The 18970-nt window shown below is 41.7% G+C and overlaps 1 protein-coding gene across 5 annotated transcripts in view; it reads left to right on the top strand.

The window, feature by feature from the left end:
• Positions 1 to 3530, top strand: part of CDC42SE2 (CDC42 small effector 2) — a 148785-nt gene extending 145255 nt beyond the window's left edge. For 4 of the 5 annotated variants that reach the window (XM_057491167.1, XM_057491168.1, XM_057491169.1 and 1 more), the window contains 2 exons: positions 1357 to 1472; positions 1838 to 3530. In XM_057491167.1, the coding sequence (XP_057347150.1) occupies positions 1357 to 1455 (99 nt within the window). In that variant the 3' untranslated portion in view covers positions 1456 to 1472; positions 1838 to 3530. Of the gene's footprint in view, positions 1 to 1356; positions 1473 to 1792 lie in introns of all 5 variants that reach the window. The other variant, XM_057491170.1, reaches the window with a different exon arrangement.
• Positions 3531 to 18970: the final 15440 nt, after the last annotated feature.

Here is an 18970-nt window from a genome sequence, read left to right as displayed (position 1 = left end):
CGAAAGGGCACACAGGACTCTCTGACTTTCGTTATTATGGTTATTTTAATATATATGAATAGAATGAATGGTTTCAAATTTATTCTATATGGTGACTTTCATTTCTCAATTTTATTCCTTCTTCCCCACTTCAGGTTTTTAAAAACCTAACCACATAGGATGAATTGAATTTTGGGCTCATGGTATTTACTTGAACTTTTGAAATCTTGTTTCTGCACATTTCAGAAAGATTCCTGCCTGGCATTCGGGCTCTACAAATAGCCTGTCATTGATGCTGGTGCCTCATGCCTGCCATGCGTTCTGGTAGAGCTGGCGGACTGTCCTGGCAGGGCCAACGCCTCGGCTGGGGCGCAGGGCCAGTGCGGGGGCTCCAGGTCGCCCTCCAGGCTGGCGGAAGTGGGGTCTTCACGACCGAGAACCAGGCGTGCCTCCTGGGGCTGCCTGCACTAGTCCTTGTCTGCACGGTGGTGCGCAGCTGTGGCCCCCTGCACTCTGGGTGTAGACTGAGTATTGTGGAGTCCCTAACTTTAACTGGAGTGTCATGGATGGTTCTAACTGGTATAAGCCAGATTTGGTGAGAGAATTCTGTTCTCTGTACAGTAATAGTGTTAATGAGGCAAAACCATGTATCTGTTTATCCAAAGCACTGAGCAGCTTGTATTAGGAACATGGGTGCAGCACCAGGGCCCACAGGCTTCCTGAGTGGTCAGATGACTTGTAGTCTCCTTTTCCCTGACTCTTTTAATAATACAGCCTTATTTTACTAAAATATCACATAGCCACAGCTGTACATACATTCAGTCTCAACATTGATGGGTTACTTAATAAAAAATCCAAATGCTTATTTTGAAATGAAAGAATTGACTTTTGGAGGAAAATGTTTTCTTCTTAAAATTGGCATGACATTGTGAATGCACCATGTGAAACTATGAAGATGTGTTTTTTTGAATAAGCCTTGATGCTTTTTGTTAATTAAGAATGTCAAGTATGTAAATTTTGTCACATGGACTTTAAAAAATTTATCTTTGGTCCAGTTTCATTCATACTTCTAAGTAATTTAGGTGATCACACATGTGACGTGTCTGTAAATTGAGATACTTGAGGTTGAGAACAGAAAGGTGAGCTGATTCGTATTTTGGCTGTTTTTGCCACGTACACCTTGTGAATTACAGAACAGGTTTTTCATAATTGGGAAGCTGTGGCAAAAAATGTTTCCATTACTAGCCTATTTGCTCCTATAATCAGTAAAATTTTAAGTCTATGAAAACGGCAAAAATCTACATTTTTTAGGAGGATGATGTTTAGGAAAAAGATGTTGAGACCAGAATTGCAGACCTTTGCTTCACTTTATTTTAGGTCAGCTCCATCCAGAACCAGATGCAGTCCAAGGGAGGCTACGGGGGCGGGGTGTCCGCCAGCGCACAGCTGCAGCTCGTGGACACGAAGGCGGGATAGCCCTGGTCCCTTCCCCGGTGAGTGCGGCAGGCTTGGGCTTCAAAATGGATATATTTTGTTCTTTTTTAAGAACTGAATTACTGGAAGGTGCAAACATATTCTTGGTTGTGTCAGAGGCCATTGCATTTTGAGTATTAGTTGTGGGTTCTTTTCATTATGAATAACTTTAAATGGTGACAAGAGGCTTATTTTGAGATAGTCCTGCAGGGCATCCCACATGTAGGAAGTGAGTGTATATGTGACACTGTGTTACTGATAAATCTTTCATTATAAACTTGTAAAAAGTGTGAACCTCTAAAATATAGAGATAATTTGGATTTCTCTTTTGGTTTTATAGGTCATTCATTTTTGTGTGTGATTGCTTTTCTTTTCGATTGCAAAGAGAAATGTGGTGGCATCTTGTTCGCCCTGTTGTGATTATCCAGTGAGACATTGCTGTTCTGCCCGCAGCAGCCGGGCCCTGCGTCCCCTCCTGCCGGCACGCCTGCCTTTGGACCTGCGGACTTGTTTGGATTGTGGCTTAATGTTCATCAGTATGGATCTGAGCTCAGCATGATCTTTTCTGTGAATGCTAACACCACTTTGCATCCTTTATTTTCCACTTTAAACATTTTCTTCCAACCCTTTCTGCCTTACGGTTTCTTGGTAAGCACGACCTGTTAATATTTGTTAATTGGCTACCATTTATGTATATTTTGGAAGGTATGAGACCCACAGGCACAATGATTTTTATTCATCTGGGCAGGTGGACACCTGCATGTTCTATGGCGCTGCCTCATGTGGGGAGCCAGGTCACAGTTCCACAAAAAGGCAGCTTGTGGCTTGCACTCATACATATGTAAATGTTGAGTATATTTATTTGGAGAGCAAGGACTTAGGATTGTAAACACCATCATCTTTAAATGGGTACCTAACAGAGGACCAGCTACTGTAACAGTCTGTTGGAATTCTGGCCTGTATTGCCGGCTGTAGAGTCACTGGCATTTCTATGATTTGGGGGATGGCGACGGCATAAGTTATCAAGAGCAACACATCAATCTGGCTGAACTTGGCCGTGAGGATGATGGGGAGAAATCTTTGCTCAGGTTACAAAATGTTTATTCTTGACAAATTTTATGAATTTTAGATGTTAACATTTCATGCAGCAGCAAATGAGGCTTAATTGAAGACTTATGAAAGAATTAGATACTGGAAGTAATACTCCATTCTGCCCCAGTTCTTTGGAATTCACCCAGTAGTGGGGCACTAGACTGGTCCTTGAATTTCTGCAATTTTGAGCCTTCACTGCTGTCCATCCCAGAGACTCTGTCAAGGGAAAACATTTATGCTTATTAACCAAGATAGTGCACCAGCAAAACCACAGCTTGCCTGTGTGAGGGCGCCTGCTGCGTGCAAGCACTTTAATGATGACATCCTGGCATTGTCAGCACTGAGGCTGTCTAGGGTACTTGTCCTGTAACCCCTATAGCACCACCCCAGGGAGGAGCCAGGGCCCCAATTCCCAGGGGTTGGGACCATGTGCCAAGGAAGGTGCCAATACACTCAGTGAAAAAAATAGTCCAAGATAAACACCTTGAACAAATTTTTTTAGGGAGGCTGTGTTCCCACATTTATCTATGTAAATACATGTACTTGAGATAAAGGGAACCAGTGACCTTCCAAGTTTGATTAAATAGGATTGACTGTTAATACTTTGCTGAAATACATGCTAACAGCTGCTAATAAGCAAGGGAAGTGGAAGGGCTGATGCCATAGGTGCTTTCCTGGGATGTCAACGTGAAGTGGTGCCAGTAGCAGAGTGGAAATGGTGACTGGGTGCGTTAAGCAGTGGGCCTTATTTAAAGATACTTTGTGAGTACATTAGCTTTTACTTTGTTATTAAATTATAGCAGTTTCATTAGAGAAAAGCAAATGACTTCTGTTCAGCACCCAGAAGATAAAATTGACATATTTTTATAATATAAGCATACTTTTTTTGTACATTGTGTTCATTCTTAAATAAGGTGAGTTAAGTGTTGGCTTGTAGATATTAAAAAAAAGTATTTGATTTTGATTCAATAAATGTTTCCCTTCAATCCTGGCTTGGCTTTCCTTTCTTTTAGTTCGATTTTAAAGAGTTACCTACCAGAACTCAGAGCACCTAATCTTTTAACTTCTCCTTATGATTTAACAACAACTGCCTAGTCAGAATGAACCTTAAAGGTTTGGAAATATGTTAGCATCCTTGTTAGTATCACAAATAATACAATTTTCCACACTGGAGCATTTTGTCCTCAGTGCATGTAAGATTTAAATGACATGAAGACTGTGTACCTCAGTCACACTAATCACATTTCAAGTGCTCAGTGGCTCCACGTAGCTGTAGCTACCATACCGAGCAGTTGGGCAACATCTGGAGATACTGCTGACTGAGCAGGACGGGGGGTACGAGGCCAGCCCCAGACGTCACAGTTGAGAAACCCTGTTTAGGAAAAAGATCATGCACACTCACCACATACATCCTGCCATACAAGGTCCTAAAATTTGAGTATTTCAAAAAGTGTTGATAATTTTTTCCTCAGGACTTCTATGTTTGAAGCAGACCTAGAAAACAATCGATCCAAATAAAGAAGAGTGAGATTTTTTTTTTTTTTTTACAGAAAACTAGTTACAAGGAGCATAACTGAACGGCCACTATGTGACAGCTGGAAGTCATGCTCAGGATTTGAGCACGCCGTTCACGGAACAAGAGATTCCTTTGCCTCCAGGAGCTTTCATTCCAGTGCTGGGGGTGGGCAGAGGGACACACATTAAGCCAAATAAGTAAATTTTATAAAAGATTAGAAAATGCTAAGTACTCTGGACAAACACTGGGTGATATAGGAAAGAAGTTGCAGTTTAAAATATCACCACAGCAAGGCAGTGGTACTGAAACTGAAAATCTTAGTAATATAGTGACACTGTTTTACTGCCAACAAGCAAAAAGGAAAGACAATTCTGAATAGCCTCATATAATGCAAAAATATGTCCAAAGGTACAATTTTGATCTACTGATGGATGTACCCCCAAGCTCCTAGAACAGGGCTAGCCATGCCAATAAAATGTTTTGAATGAAATTTAAGAAAATTTTTAGTGACAAATAATTGCATTTCTTCAGGAGTCCATAATATATCTTGGTTGTACAGTGATTTTAAGTACATAATCAAATATTTTAAAAATCAAAGCATGAAAGAATGAGTCATAGAACATAATGTATAGAAAATTTGACAAAATTCACAAGAGTGTGTGGGGAGAAGGAAAGGAGGAGCAAAGTGCTATGAACAGTTGAAAATCAATCTTGAAAGCCATGCAAAAATCCTAAATAAAATATTAGCAGAATTAAATAACACTTTAAAAGAATTATACATAATGACAAAAGGATTAGGATCATAAGTGATGCCCAAGTAGGATTTAGTCCCAGACTTCAAGAATAGTTCGACATAAGAAAACCAATTCATGTAATACATTCACAGAATGGCCAGGGGTGGGGGTGGGGAGGATGATCCCCTCAGTACAGAAGCAGCATTTGAGAAAATTCAACACCATTAAGGCCATACATGAAAAGCCCACAGCTAACACTGTATTCATTGTGGAATATTGAAAGCATGAAAGCTTTTCCTCTAAGATCAGGAACAAGACTTGGATGCCTGCTTTCACCACTTCTATTGAATAAATACTAGATAGAAGTCTTAGCTGGAGCAGTTAGGCCAGAAAAAGAAAAGGCATCCAAATTAGAAAGAATTAACCTCTGTTCACAGACATGATCTGTTATACAGAAAGCCCTAAAGATTCCACAAGACAAAAAATACTATTAGAATAAATGAATTCAGCAAAGCTGAATCAACACACAAAGCAATTGTTTTCTGTATATTAACAATAAGCAATACAAAAAGGAAATTGGGAAAACAATTCCACCCAACAATAGCATCAAAAATAAATACTAAGGAATAAATCTAACCAAGAAGGCAAAAGACTTGTACACTGAAAACTACAGAACATTAGTAAAAGACGACATAAGTACATGGCTAGGTCTCCCATGTTCATGGATGTCAGTACTGCCCCAAGGTGGTCTACAGATTTAACGCAAACTCTATCAAAATCCCAATGGCAGTTTTTGCATAAATAGAAATATCCATCCTAACATTCATATGGCATCTCAAGGGTCCCTGAAGAGCCAAAACAATCTTGAAAAAGAACAAAGCTAGAAGTCTTGTACTTGATTTCAAAACTTACTACTATAGATTTACAGTAAGTTAACTGTGTGGTACTGGCATGAACACAGACACACAGACCAGTGGAAAAGAAGAGAGCCAGAAATAAACTCCCACGTGGAGTCAGATGACTTAATAAGGCTGCCAAGACCACCCAACAGTCTTTTCAACAAATGGTGCTGGGAAAATTGGATATTCACATGCAAAAGATAAAGATGGACCTTGTCTTAGTCTTTTTGGGCTGATATGACAAAATACCCCAAGCAGAATAGCCTATTAACTATAGAAGGTTTGGCTTACAGTTTGGAAGGCTGGGAAGTCCGAGGACAAGGTGCAGTAAGGAAGGCCGTGTTCTCCTGAGGGGCCTTTCCCTTGTTCAAGCCTGTGCCTTCTTGCTGTGTCCTCAAACGGTGGAAGGGGCAAGAGATCTCTCCGGAGCCTTTTTTCAAAAGGGCACCAATTCCACTCATGAGGGCTCTGCCCTCTTGACTTAAGCAACTCCCAGAAGCCCCACCTAGTAATACATCACAGGGAGATTAGGATTTTGATGCACCAATTTGGGGGAAGGGGCACAAACATTCAGACCGCAGCAGACCTTTTCTTACATAATATACAAAAATTAAAGAATCAGATGTAAATGTAAGGCCTGAAATTAAAACTCCCAATAAACTATAAAACCTGATTTTACAAATGGACAATGTCAATAATACTGTAGTGTCTTCTTTGTTGCCAGATACTAGTTGGGGCAAACATTTAATAATGTAAATAACTGTTGAATCACTATGTTGTATACTTGAAACTGATATAATACTGCGTATCGACTATACAATTTTAAAAAATGGGCAAAGGACTTGAATAGACATTTCTCTAAAGAAGAGATACAAATGGCCAATAAGCACATGAAAAGATGCTCCACATCCCTAATGAGGGGAATGCAAACCCAAACCACAGTGAGATCCCCTCTCACCCATCAGGTTGGCTACTGTCAGAAAACAAGTGCTGGTGAGGATGTGGAGAAATGAATGCTGTGCACCACCGGCGGGAATGTGAAGTGGTACAACTGCCAGCGATAACATGGGGATTCCTCAAAACACTACAAACGCTACCACCATGTGGCCAGAAATGCACCTTGGGGTGTCTACCCAAAAGAATCGAGGGCTGAGTGCCACATACTCATTTGTACACCCCATTCATAACAGCATTATTTCCAGTAACCAAGGGGAAGAAGCAACACAGGTGCCCTTTGGTGGCTGGCTGGACAGGAAAATGTGGTACTACAATGGATTACTCAGCCTTAGACAGGAATACGACACCTGCTACAGGATGGATGAGCCTTAAGGACAGACATTATCCTAAGGGAAACAAGCCAGTCACAAAAACACAATGATGATCCAAAGTATGAGTTAATCTATAGTCAAATTCATCAAGACAAAACAAAAAAGCAGGTCAGGTGAACTCACCCAAAGGCAGCAGCAGAGTGGAAAAGGGAAGGGAAGCACAAAGAGAAGTTTGGCGTTCAGTCTGATTCTGTGATGACAACTGCCTCAGAGACCGGTATGTGCAGCTGAGAAATGCAAACCACTGACAATCTCCTGCCTTCCTCTTCTCTTCTCCTGTCTAAATGCATGCTTGAGACAAAACTCCAGCTGAGACCTATGCCCAACACTCTGTGCCAGCAGACATGACACCTTCAGGGTGGAGACCTTGTTAAAAAGGCACATGGGACACGACTGCCACAGGCACCAGGTTTCCCCAGGCCATGTCCCAGCTCAGGCCATTCGGCCGCTGCCCGGTACCTTGGGACTGAGCTGCGCTCCTTCCTCAGGCAGCAGGAGTCCCAGGTTTTTACACAGGCTGTAAAAACCATCACCACAAGGCCTGTGTACTCAACAGCACCAGTAAGACGATGCCTAAACAAATCACAAACGGTTATAGAAAAATCATTTGATGTTCTCAACTCACAAAGCCGCAGGCACCACACTGTGGCCTGACAGACCTTGACACAGCGCCCCGTGTGGTGAGCACCGGGGGGGGGGGGGGGGCCGGGGGGCCTCCCCAGCATGCTGGGCACTGAGGAGGGGAAAACCCAGCAGGGCCCAGCCGGTCATTCCAGGAAACCAGTGCGTGGCAAGACGATTCACCCTCTAGGATTAAACAAACCGCTTAGTGATCTCCTTGACTTGGATTTTAGAAAGCCAGCGGGTGGCGCCCTCCTTTCTCCGAGGGGTAGTTTGCGCTCCGGGGAGGGGCCCTCTCCTGCCTCCCAGGCGTCTCTTGAGCTCCCAGATCTAATGAGTAAGGGAAGAGGTGGTCCCGTCTACCTCAAGGCTCCTCTTGGCAAGTTCCTTAGGCTCTCGGTATTTCAAAAAATGAAGGATTTACAAGGACTCATGAAAGAGATAATCAGCAGCATAGGCTTCTGGTGAAACAGACGGTAGAAACGCTAACACGATCATGATCTTCATTTTCTTTCCAGGCTTAACACAGAAGGTAGAACTTCCAGTATAGTTTCAATTATTGGTTTATTCATTAGACTTTATAAAGAGCCAGACTTCCAAAGCACTTTACAGACCTGGCCAAACAGCAGAGTGAGAAGGGTCGCTCAGTGCCTGTGCCTGGCTGTGTGCAGTCTCACAACCATCCTATTAAAGTGCTGTACGCCCCAATTTCACAAATGGCAAAACAGATGGTTAGAGGTAGATAATTGCTCAAGGTCTCACAGCTTAATAACTGGGCATATAAGTCCTGCAGTTTATGAGGAATGTCCTGGGGTCACACAGGAACTGACCTTGACCTCCAGGCCAGGGATTCTAGGGACAGCCTCACACGGGCCGTCGTGGACACACACACTCCTGTGTGGAGGGGTGGGTCACTGTGAGTCCAAGTCTCAGTTTCACCCTGTGGATTGGGGAAGAAATAGCTGCTCTGAGAAAGGAGTTTGGGAGTTGTTTTAAGAGGACAGGAAGCTTGAAGCTTGCAAATCCTCACCTCATCTGTCGGCCACCAACACTTACCTCAAAGGGGACAGGGTTTTCCAAATGAGAGGGAAGACTGCAGGGCGGCAGGGAGTGGAGGACTCTGAGCTGCTGGGCTGGACCAGGGGCTTCTTCCCTGTCACCTGGACGAGGGGACACCTGCCCCCGAAGCCCAAAACCCTTGGCCCCTGAGGGGCCAAGACCCAACCGCACTCTGGACCCTAGAGACTGGGGAGGACATTTTACACTTTAAACCAGAAGGTGCAGACTGGGCATGGCTCGGAATGAACCAATGCCAAGTATGTTTTAAATTGGAAAATAAAAAACACTGAGAAGAAAATAAACAGCCACCCAGAAAGCTGAACAGCTCACTGGCCCGTCCCGTTGCTACTCTGCCTCTCAAAGGAAACCGTAGGCTCAGACTTCAATGCCCAACCTTGCTAACATTAGAAAAACAACTGCTGTTAAAGCTTGTCCTCGGCACGATGAAGCTCCAGGGGTTCAGCTACGTGAACTGACTCAGCACACTGGACGTGAAACCCAAGGTATTTTTCTGTGCATTCCCGCTCTCAGCACCGACCAGTCCCCTGGGGGGTCAGAGGCGAGGCAAAGGTGACGCCTCCAGAGGGCGGGGTCGTCAGGAGTGTGCGCTGTCGGGAGCATGCTTCTGCTTCCAAGGGGTCGAATCCACCATCGCTTAGCCCTCTCTAGCTGTAGCCCACCACAGGTGCTTCATTTGTTAGTTTGGGGCTGGATTTTTTTTTTTTTGGCATTTAAAAAATATGTAAAATACACAAACACAACCATCTTTAAGTGTACACTTCAGTAGTGGCACACACATTCACACTGTCGTGCAACCAGTCTCCAGAACCTTTTCATTTTGCAAAACTGAAATTCCACACCCTCCAAGGAATGACGCTCCGCTCTCCCCTGCCCCCAGGCCTGGGCCCCGTCACTCTGCTCCTGTGTCTGAGTCGGACTCCTGCAGGGGCCGCAGCTACGCAGAATCAGTCAATATTTGTTGTCTTTCTGCGACTGGCCTATTTCACTTTACATGTCCCTAGGTTGATTCATGTTGTAGCGCATGTCAGAACTGCCTTGCTTTTTAAAGGCTGAATAATATTCCACTGTATTATGACACTTTATTTTTCCATTCAGCTGTCAATGGAAGGACATTTGAGTTGCTTCCACCTCTTGTTGTCGATAATGCATGAGCGTATAAATCTTTGAGATTCTTGCTCATAAAGCTGAGATTCTGCTCTCTTTTCTTTTGGATATATACCCAGAAGCAGGATTGCTGGATCAAATGATACAATTTTTGTTTTTTGAGAACTGTCATATTGTTGCCCCTGGCAGCTGAACCATTTTATATTCCCAGTAACAGTGGACAGGATTGTACAGGATTCCCAGGTACTCCACATCCTCACCAACACTTGTTGTTTTCTTTTGTTTTTCTTTTTTTGGTAATAGCCATCCTAATAGGTATGACGTGGTATCTCTGCAGTTTGGTTGTATTTTCCCCATGGCTAATGATCTTGAACATCCTCTTACATCCCTATCAGCCATTTCTTTCTCTACTTTGGAAATGTCTATTCAAACCCTTTGTCCATTTTTCACCTGGGTTGTAGTTATGTTGTTGAACATGAGATCTTTTAATAATTTTTAAGAAATCTTTTTGAATTATATGTCCAATGTTATATATATATATTTCAAGTATGAAAACATAAAATATACACTCTGTTCTCAAAGAGTAAATGCACTTCATTTGAGGCCCTCTTGAAGACAATATTGTCACTATAAACATATGTTGGAAATTGAAATTTAGGAGTGTCTCGTCCAATAAATGAGACATCTTATTTGTTTGGTGAGACCATCGAGGGCCCGTCACGGGCAGCCTACTGGCTGCGACCTGCCGCTGGGTTCCTGGCTTTAGGCTCTTTCCCTCTGGGGTAGCCAGGATCCTGTTCTCACTGCTGTGAAGAGCCTTCCTCAACATTTAAAATTTTGACTAGTATATTTTAACTTAGGAAACAAGCTCTCAATCTTGTCAAGAATATAACTTTAGTGCCTTTTCTACAAAGAGTCCATTCAGTTTTTGAGGTGTCTTGCTTATACTTTGAGTGGTTAAGGAAGTTGGATATATGACCACCTAGAGTTGTTGGCCAGCCAAGACTATATTGGGCAAAGAAATGACATTTTGGGAAAGGAGAGGAGATGGAAGATTTCAGGTAGAAAGAACAGAGGTGTGATGAGGGAAAAGAGGGAGAAAGAGAATGAAGAAAAAGCGTCTGCCACAGTCGTGGTCGCTATTGCTGCATGCTTTCCCTGTGGCTCGGCACTGCCACGGGATCACATGTGAAGTCACTCATGCCTTCCTCAGAGCAACAATAAATATGAGGTAGGTCAGTGTCAACCTCTTTGATGGGGGAACTAAGGCACAGGGAACACGCACAACTTCCCCAGGGTCATACGACTAATAAGCGACACACCAATTACCTGTTGTTGCAGAGTAAATGGCTACAAACTCAGCAGCTTAACAGCTCAATTTCAGTGGGCCAGGAGTTTGGGTCCAGCTTTGCTGGGTCTCCTGTGGAGGATCTCACAAAGCCGTGGTCAGCATGTCAGCTGGGCTGGGCTCTAATCTGCAGGCTTCACTCCAAGCTCACTCAGGTACTGGCAGACTCATCCTTGTAGAACTGACAGCCGACAGCCCCAGCTTCTTGCTGACTATTGGCTGAGAGTTTCTGCACCTCTATGTTCACTGTAGTGTTATTCACAATTGTCAAGACCTAGGAACAACCTGACAGGTGAATGGATAAAGAAAATGTGGGGCATGCACACACACACAATTATTCCTTAATAAGGAAGGAAATTCTCCCACTTGTGACACCACGGACGCACCTGGAGGGCACTATGCCATGTGAAGTCAACCAGCCGCAGCAAGGTAGATACTGAATCTTCTCCCTGGGATGTAGAATCTGGTGGCTGCCAGGGTTTGAGGGTTGGGGGAAATGAGATGTTTTTTTAGGTACAAAGACTCAGTTATATGGGTGAGTGAGTTTCGGACCAGAATTCCTAATGGTCCTGGTGTTTGGAGGCAGGCTTTTAGGAAGTGGTTAGGTCATGACAGGGGAGCCCTTGTAAGAGACCCCAGAGAGACCCTTTGCCCCTTCTCCTCTGTGAGAAGGCACCATTTAGGAAGCAGGAAATGGGCCTCACAGGACACCAAATCTGCTCATGTCTGTATCTTGGACTTCTAGCCTTCAGGACTGTTGCTAAGCCACCTAGGCTACCCCATTTTGCTCCAGCAGCCCACATGGACTAGAATGTATGCCTTACATATACACTGCTTTTATTTGTTAAGTGTACCTCAATAAAAGAAGTGGAAAAAAATAAAAAACATCAAACACTTTAAAATAAAATTTACATAAAAACTGTGGAAGCTCTTAAACCAAAACAGCAAAACATCAAGAGCAACAGAATTATTATATTACTTCAAGAAAATCTATTCAAAATTGTGATTGTTCGTGCATATGGGTTTAAGTTGATATGCTGGTTATAAAATTTATCTGGATATGCAATGGTACAAGAATAGTTAACATATTATTTATTTTCTTTTATTTTATTTTGGTATCATTAATCTACAATTACATGAAGGACATTATGTTTACTAGGCTCCCCCCTTCACCAAGTCCCCCCAACATCCCGTTCACAGTCACTGTCCATCAACATAGTAAGATGCTGTAGAATCACTACTTGTCTTCTCTGTGTTGCACAGCCCTCCCCGTGCCCCCCACACACACTATACATGCTAACCATAATGCCCCCTTTCTTTTTTTCCCACCCTTATCCCTCCCTTCCCACCCGTCCTCCCCAGTCCCTTTCCCTTTGGCAACTGTTAGTCCATTCTTGAGTTCTGTGATTCTGCTGCTGTTTTGTTCCTTCAGTTTTCTTTTGTTCTTATACTCCACATATGAGTGAAATCATTTGGTACTTGTCTTTCTCCGCCTGGCTTAGCTAACATATTCTTGAAAAAGAACTGGATCAGAGAACTTTCCCTACCAGACATCAATAGGTATAATTCTAGAGTAATTAAGACAAGGTGGTGTTGGGGAATGGAAGGACAAATAGGCCAATAAAACAGAATACAGAACCTAGAATAAACTCTAACCTACATGAAGTTAATTTACAAGCAAAGATGGCACCTGAATGTAGTGAAACACAGGACTTACCTTTTCAATAAATTGTGCAGAAGCAACCAATAGAGAGAGTATGAAACCTTATGCACAAAAATTCATTCCAGTTATGTTTTAGAGTGAAACTGAAAGGCAAAACATGGAAGTATTTAAAAGACAACACAAATATGTTAATGAACTTGGAGTAGTGAATGACTTCTTAGATAACCAAAAAAAGCACTAACATGGAGGAAAAGAATAAATTTCTCTACTTTAAGAGGGTCCCTTCAGGATTGGATTAAAGATGGTGGCATGAGAGGTGAGACAGAGACCTCCTCCTAAAACCACATATACTACGAAAATATAATTTAATACAACTAATCCTGAAAGAGCAACAGGACAGAGGGCTGCACCAGACTATATACACCTGGAGAGAGGGGCAGACCTCATGGAAAAGGGTAACGAACCAAAGCTGTGACCCAGCAGGGTCCAAGCCCTTTCCCACCCCAGCTCACCAGCAAGAGGAGGGAAAACAGAGTGGGGAGGGAGTGGAGGCTTGGGCCTGCTAAACACCTAGCCCTGCAGATTTGCTCTGGGTGAATGAACCTACATTACATGGTGCTCTGGTCATTTGGTGTGGTTGGAAAGCGAAGACAGGCGGAATACCTGGAGAGATGGAGATTCCAGCTGCTTGTGGAAAACAGGGATTCATCTCTGGCTGCTCTGGGTGGGCAGTCTGAGAGACTTCCTAAAAGCAAGAGGGCTGGTAAAGGGGTAAGGATTGCAGAGAACTTTCCTTTCCGGAGAAAGGAAAGATGGACAGAACTGTCCGGGTGCACTCTGCCCAGCAGGTTGGGAGCTTAAACCAACTTTAGGAGCTCCATCCCCCTGGCTGGCTACACAGCTCCAAGGCCATCCACCGTGATACGCAGCCTGCGGTACCTTCCTTCGGGCTAGCCTACACCTTGCTCAGGCTCCCAAACCAGCAACCCATGCCCTGGCGTCAGGCCAGCCAGAGAGAAGCCCCGCCTATGGCAGCTAGAAACAAAGTATAGAGGCTTACACTGGTGTGTTCAGCCCACTGGTTCTGGCAGTGGAGACAGGCATAGCAGCCAGAAAGCAGGAAACAGCTCTTTCCTCCCCCAAAGCAATAACACTGCTCCCCAGCAACCTCTGCATTGGTACAGGGGCTAAGCAGCTCCAGAGACAGGAGTTTCTGGGCACTAGAGAGCACCATAGACAAATTATGAAATGTCAAAAGAACCTGGTTCAAAGCAAAATTATGAATACACCTGAGAAAGATTCAAATGAAATCAACCTCATGAATCTTCCTGAGATTTCAAAATAAAAATCATTAACATGCTCATGGAGATACAGAAAAATATTCAAGAACTCAGGAATGAATTTAGAACAGAGATCCACTTGTTGAAGAACACAATGGAGAGTATTAAAAGCAGATTAGATACGGCGGAGGAGACAATAAATGAAAGAAATTAGGGAAGAGGAATACAAAGAAGCTGAGGCACAGAAAGAAAAAAGGATCTCTAAGAATAAATGAATACTGAGAGAAGTGTGTGTGACCAATCCAAACGGAACAATATTTGCCTTATAGGGTTACCAGAAGAAGAAGAAGAAGAGAGAAAAAGGGATAGAAAGTGTCTTTGAGGAAGTAATTGTTGAAAACTTCCACAATCTGGGGAAGGAGATAGTTTCTCAGGCCATGGAGGTGCACAGATGTCCCAACACAAGGGACCCAAGGAGGACAACACCAAGATATATAATAATTAAAATGGCAAAGGTGAAGGATAAGGACAGACTATTAAAAGCAGCCAGAGAGAGAAATAAGATCACATACAAAGGAGAGCCCATCAGGCTATCATCAGACTTCTCAGCAGACTTGGTGAAGGGGGGAGCGTAGTAAACATAACGTCCTTCATGTAACTGTAGATTAATGATACCAAAATTAAAAATTAAAAATTAAAAAAAAAACTAATTGGGAGAAAAAAAGCAGCAGTTGCAGTACTTGTATCAGACAAAATAGACTTCAAAACAAACAAAGTCACAAGAGACAAAGAAGGACATTACATAATGATAAAGGGGACAATCCAACAAGAAGATATAACCATTATAAATATCTGTGTGCCCAACACAGGAGCACCTACATATGTGAAACAAAAACTAACAGAATTAAAGGGGGAAACAAAATGCAATGCATTCATTCTAGGAGACTTCAATACTCCACTCACTCTGAAGGACAGATAAAACATACAAAAAATAAGTAAGGACACAGAGGCACTGAACAACACATTAGAACAGATGGACCTCACAGACATCTACAGAACTCTACACCCAAAAGCAGCAGAATACACATTCTTCTCAACTGCACATGGAACATTTTCAAGAATAGATCATATACTAGACCACAAAAAGAACCTCAGTAAATTTAAAAAGATTGAAATTGTACCAACTAACTTCTTAGATCACAAAGGTATAAAACTAGAAGTAAATTGTACAAAGAAAACAAAAAGGCTCACAAACACATGGAGGTTTAAGAACATGCTTCTAAATAATCAATGGATCAATGACCCAACTAAAACAGAGATCAAACAATATATGGAGACAAATGAAATCAACAGCACAATGCCCCAACTTCTGTGGGACACAGCAAAGGCAGCTTTAAGAGGAAACTACATAGCAATTCAGGCTTACTTAAAGAAAGAACAATCCCAAATGAATAATCTGAAGTCACAATTATTGAAACTGGAAAAAGAACAAATGAGGCCCAAAGTCAGCAGGAGGGACATAATAAAGATCAGAGAATAAATAAATAAAATTGAGAGGAATAAAACAATAGAAAAAAATCAATGAAACCAAGAGCTGGTCCTTTGAGAAAATAAACAAAATAGATAAACCCCTGGCCAGACTTATTAAGAAAAAAAGAGAATCTACACACATAAACAGAATCAGAAAAGAGAAAGGAAAAATCACTATGGATACCACAGAAATACAAAGAATTATTAGAGAATACTATGAAAAACAATATGCTAACAAACTGGATATACTAGAAGAAATGGACAACTTTCTAGAAAAATAAAACCTTCCAAGGCTGACCCAGGAAGAAACAGAAAATCTAAACAGACCAGTTAGCAGCAACAAAATTGAATCGGTAATCAAAAAACTACCCAAGAACAAAACCCATGGGCCAGATGCATTCACCACGGAATTGTATCAGACATTTGGAGAAGACATAATAACTACTCTCAAAGTTTTCCAAAAAGTAGAAGAGGAGGGAATACTTACAAACTCATTCTATGAGGCCAGCATCATTCTAATATCAAAACCAGACAAAGATACCAAAAAAAAAGAAATCAGAGACCAATATCCCTGATAAATATAGATGCAAAAATACTCAACAAAATATTAGCAAACAGAATTCAAAAATACATCAAGAGGATCATACACCATGACCAAGTGGGATTCTTTTCAGGGATGCAAGGATGGTACAAGATTCGAAAATCCATCAACATCATTCACTACATCAATGAAAAGAATGACAAAAACCACATGATCATCTCCATAGATGCTGAAAAAGCATTCAAAATTCAACATCCATTCATGATAAAAACTCTCAACAAAATGGGTATAGAGGGCAAGTACCTCAACATAATAAAGGCCACAGCCAACATTATACTTAATTAACAGTGAGAAGCTGAAAGCATTTCCTCTAAGATCAGGAACAAGACAAGGATGCCCACTCTCCCAGCTTTTATTCAACATAGTATTGGATGTCCTAGCCACAGCAATCAGACAACACAAAGAAATAAAAGGCATCCAGATTGTTAAGGAAGAAGCCAAACTGTCAGTTTGCAGATGACATGATATTGTACATAAAAAACCCTAAAGACTCCACTCCCAAACTACTAGAACTAATATCTGAATTCAGCAAAGTTGCAGGATACAAAATTAATACACAGAAATCTGCTGCATTCCTATACACTAATGATGAACTAGCAGAAAAGAGAAATCAGGGAAACAATTCCGTTCACAATTGCATCAAAAAGAATAAAATACCTAGGAATAAACCTAACCAAGGAAGTGACAGACCTATACCCTGAAAACTACAAGACATTCCTAAGAGAAATTAAAGAGGATACTAACAAATGGAAATTCATCCGATGCTCTTGGCTAGGAAGTATTAATATTGTCAAAATGGCCATCCTTCCTAAAGCAATCTACAGATTCAATGCAATCTCTATCAAAATGATGACAGCATTCTTCAACGAACTGGAACAAACAGTTCTAAAATTCATATGGATCTACAAAAGACCCCAAACAGCCAAAGCAATCCTGAGAAGGAAGAATAAAGCAGGGGGGGATCTTGCTTCCCAACTTCAAACTCTACTACAAAGCCAAAGTAATCAAGAGAGTTTGGCACAAGAACAGACCCATAGACCCGTGAAACAGAATAGAGTCCAGATATTAACCCAAGCATATATGGTCAATTAAAATATGATAAAGGAGCCATTGACATACAATGGGCAAATGAGTGCCTCTTCAACAGCTGGTGTTGGCAAAACTGGACAGCTACATGTAAGAGAATGAAACTGGATTACTCTCTAACTGCATACACAAAAGTAAACTCAAAATGGATCAAACACCTGAAATGTAAGTCATGAAATCTTAAAACTCTTAGACGAAAACATAGGCAAAACTGTCTTGAATATAAACATGAGCAACTTTTTCATGAACATACCTCTCCAGGCAAGGGAAACAAAAGCAAAAATGAACAAGTGAGACTATATCAAACTAAAAAGCTTCTGTACAGCAAAGGACACCATCAGTAGAACAAAAAGGTATCCTACAGTATGGGAGAATATTCATAAATGACATATTCGATAAAGGGTTGACATTCAAAATATATTAAGAGCTCATGCACCTCAACAAACAAAAAGCAAATAACCCAATTAAAAGATGGGCAGAGGAGCTGAACAGATACTTCTCTAAAGAAGAAATTCAGATGGCCAACAGACACATGAAAAGATGCTCCACATCGCTAACCATCAGAGAAATGTAAATTAAAACCACAATGAGATATCACCTCACACCAGTAAGGATGGCCAACATCCAAAAGACAAGCAATAAGAAATGTTGGGGAGGATGTGGAGAAAGGGGAACCCTCCTACACTGCTAGTGGGAATGTAAATTAATTTAACCATTGTGGAAAGCAGTATAGAGGTTCCTCAAAAAACTGAAAATAGAAATACCATTTGACCCAGGAATTCCACTCCTAGGAATTTACCCTAAGAATGCAGGAGCCCAGTTTGAAGAAGACATATGCACCCCTATGTTTATCGTAGCACTATTTACAAAAGCCATGATATGGAAGCAACCCAAGTGTTCGTCAGTAGATGAATGGATAAGAAGATGTGGTACATATACACAGTGGAATATTATTCAGCCATTAGAAGAAAACAGATCCTACCATTTGCAACAACAAGGATGGAGCTAGAGGGTATTATGCTCAGTGAAATAAGCCAGGCAGAGAAAGAAGAGTATCAAATGATTTCACTCATCTGTGGCGTATAAGAACAAAGAAAAACCTGAAGGAACAAAACAGTAGCAGACTCACAGAACCCAAGAATGGACTAACAGTTGCCAAAGGGAAAGGAACTGGGGAGGATTTGTGGGAAAGTAGGGATAAGGGAGGGGAAAAAGGGGCATTATGATTATCACACATAATTTTTTTGGGGGAGGGAACACAGGGAAGGCAGTATAGCACAGAGAAGACAAGTAGTGATTCTACAGCATCTTACTACGCTGATGGACAGTGACTGTAATGGGGTATGTGGTGGGGACTTGATGGGGGAAATCTAGTAACCACAATGTTGTTTGTGTAAGTGTATATTAATGATACCAAAAAAAATTAAATAAAAATTAGAATAATAAAAATAATAAAATTCCACAAAAAAATATGTAGTTGGAAGATAGTTGCAAATGTACACTTGTCTCTGTTCCTGTTTTTCAACTTCCTGTGAATTTGTAATTATTTCAAAGTAAAAAGTTGAAAAAAGAAAGGTCCCTCCATCAAAGACAATTAAGGGTATGACAAAGCAAGTCAGAGAGTGGGAAAAGATAC

This window comes from Manis pentadactyla, chromosome 13 (assembly GCF_030020395.1).
Source record: "Manis pentadactyla isolate mManPen7 chromosome 13, mManPen7.hap1, whole genome shotgun sequence".
NCBI lineage: Eukaryota > Metazoa > Chordata > Mammalia > Pholidota > Manidae > Manis > Manis pentadactyla.
This window is presented reverse-complemented; position numbering and strand designations above follow the sequence as displayed.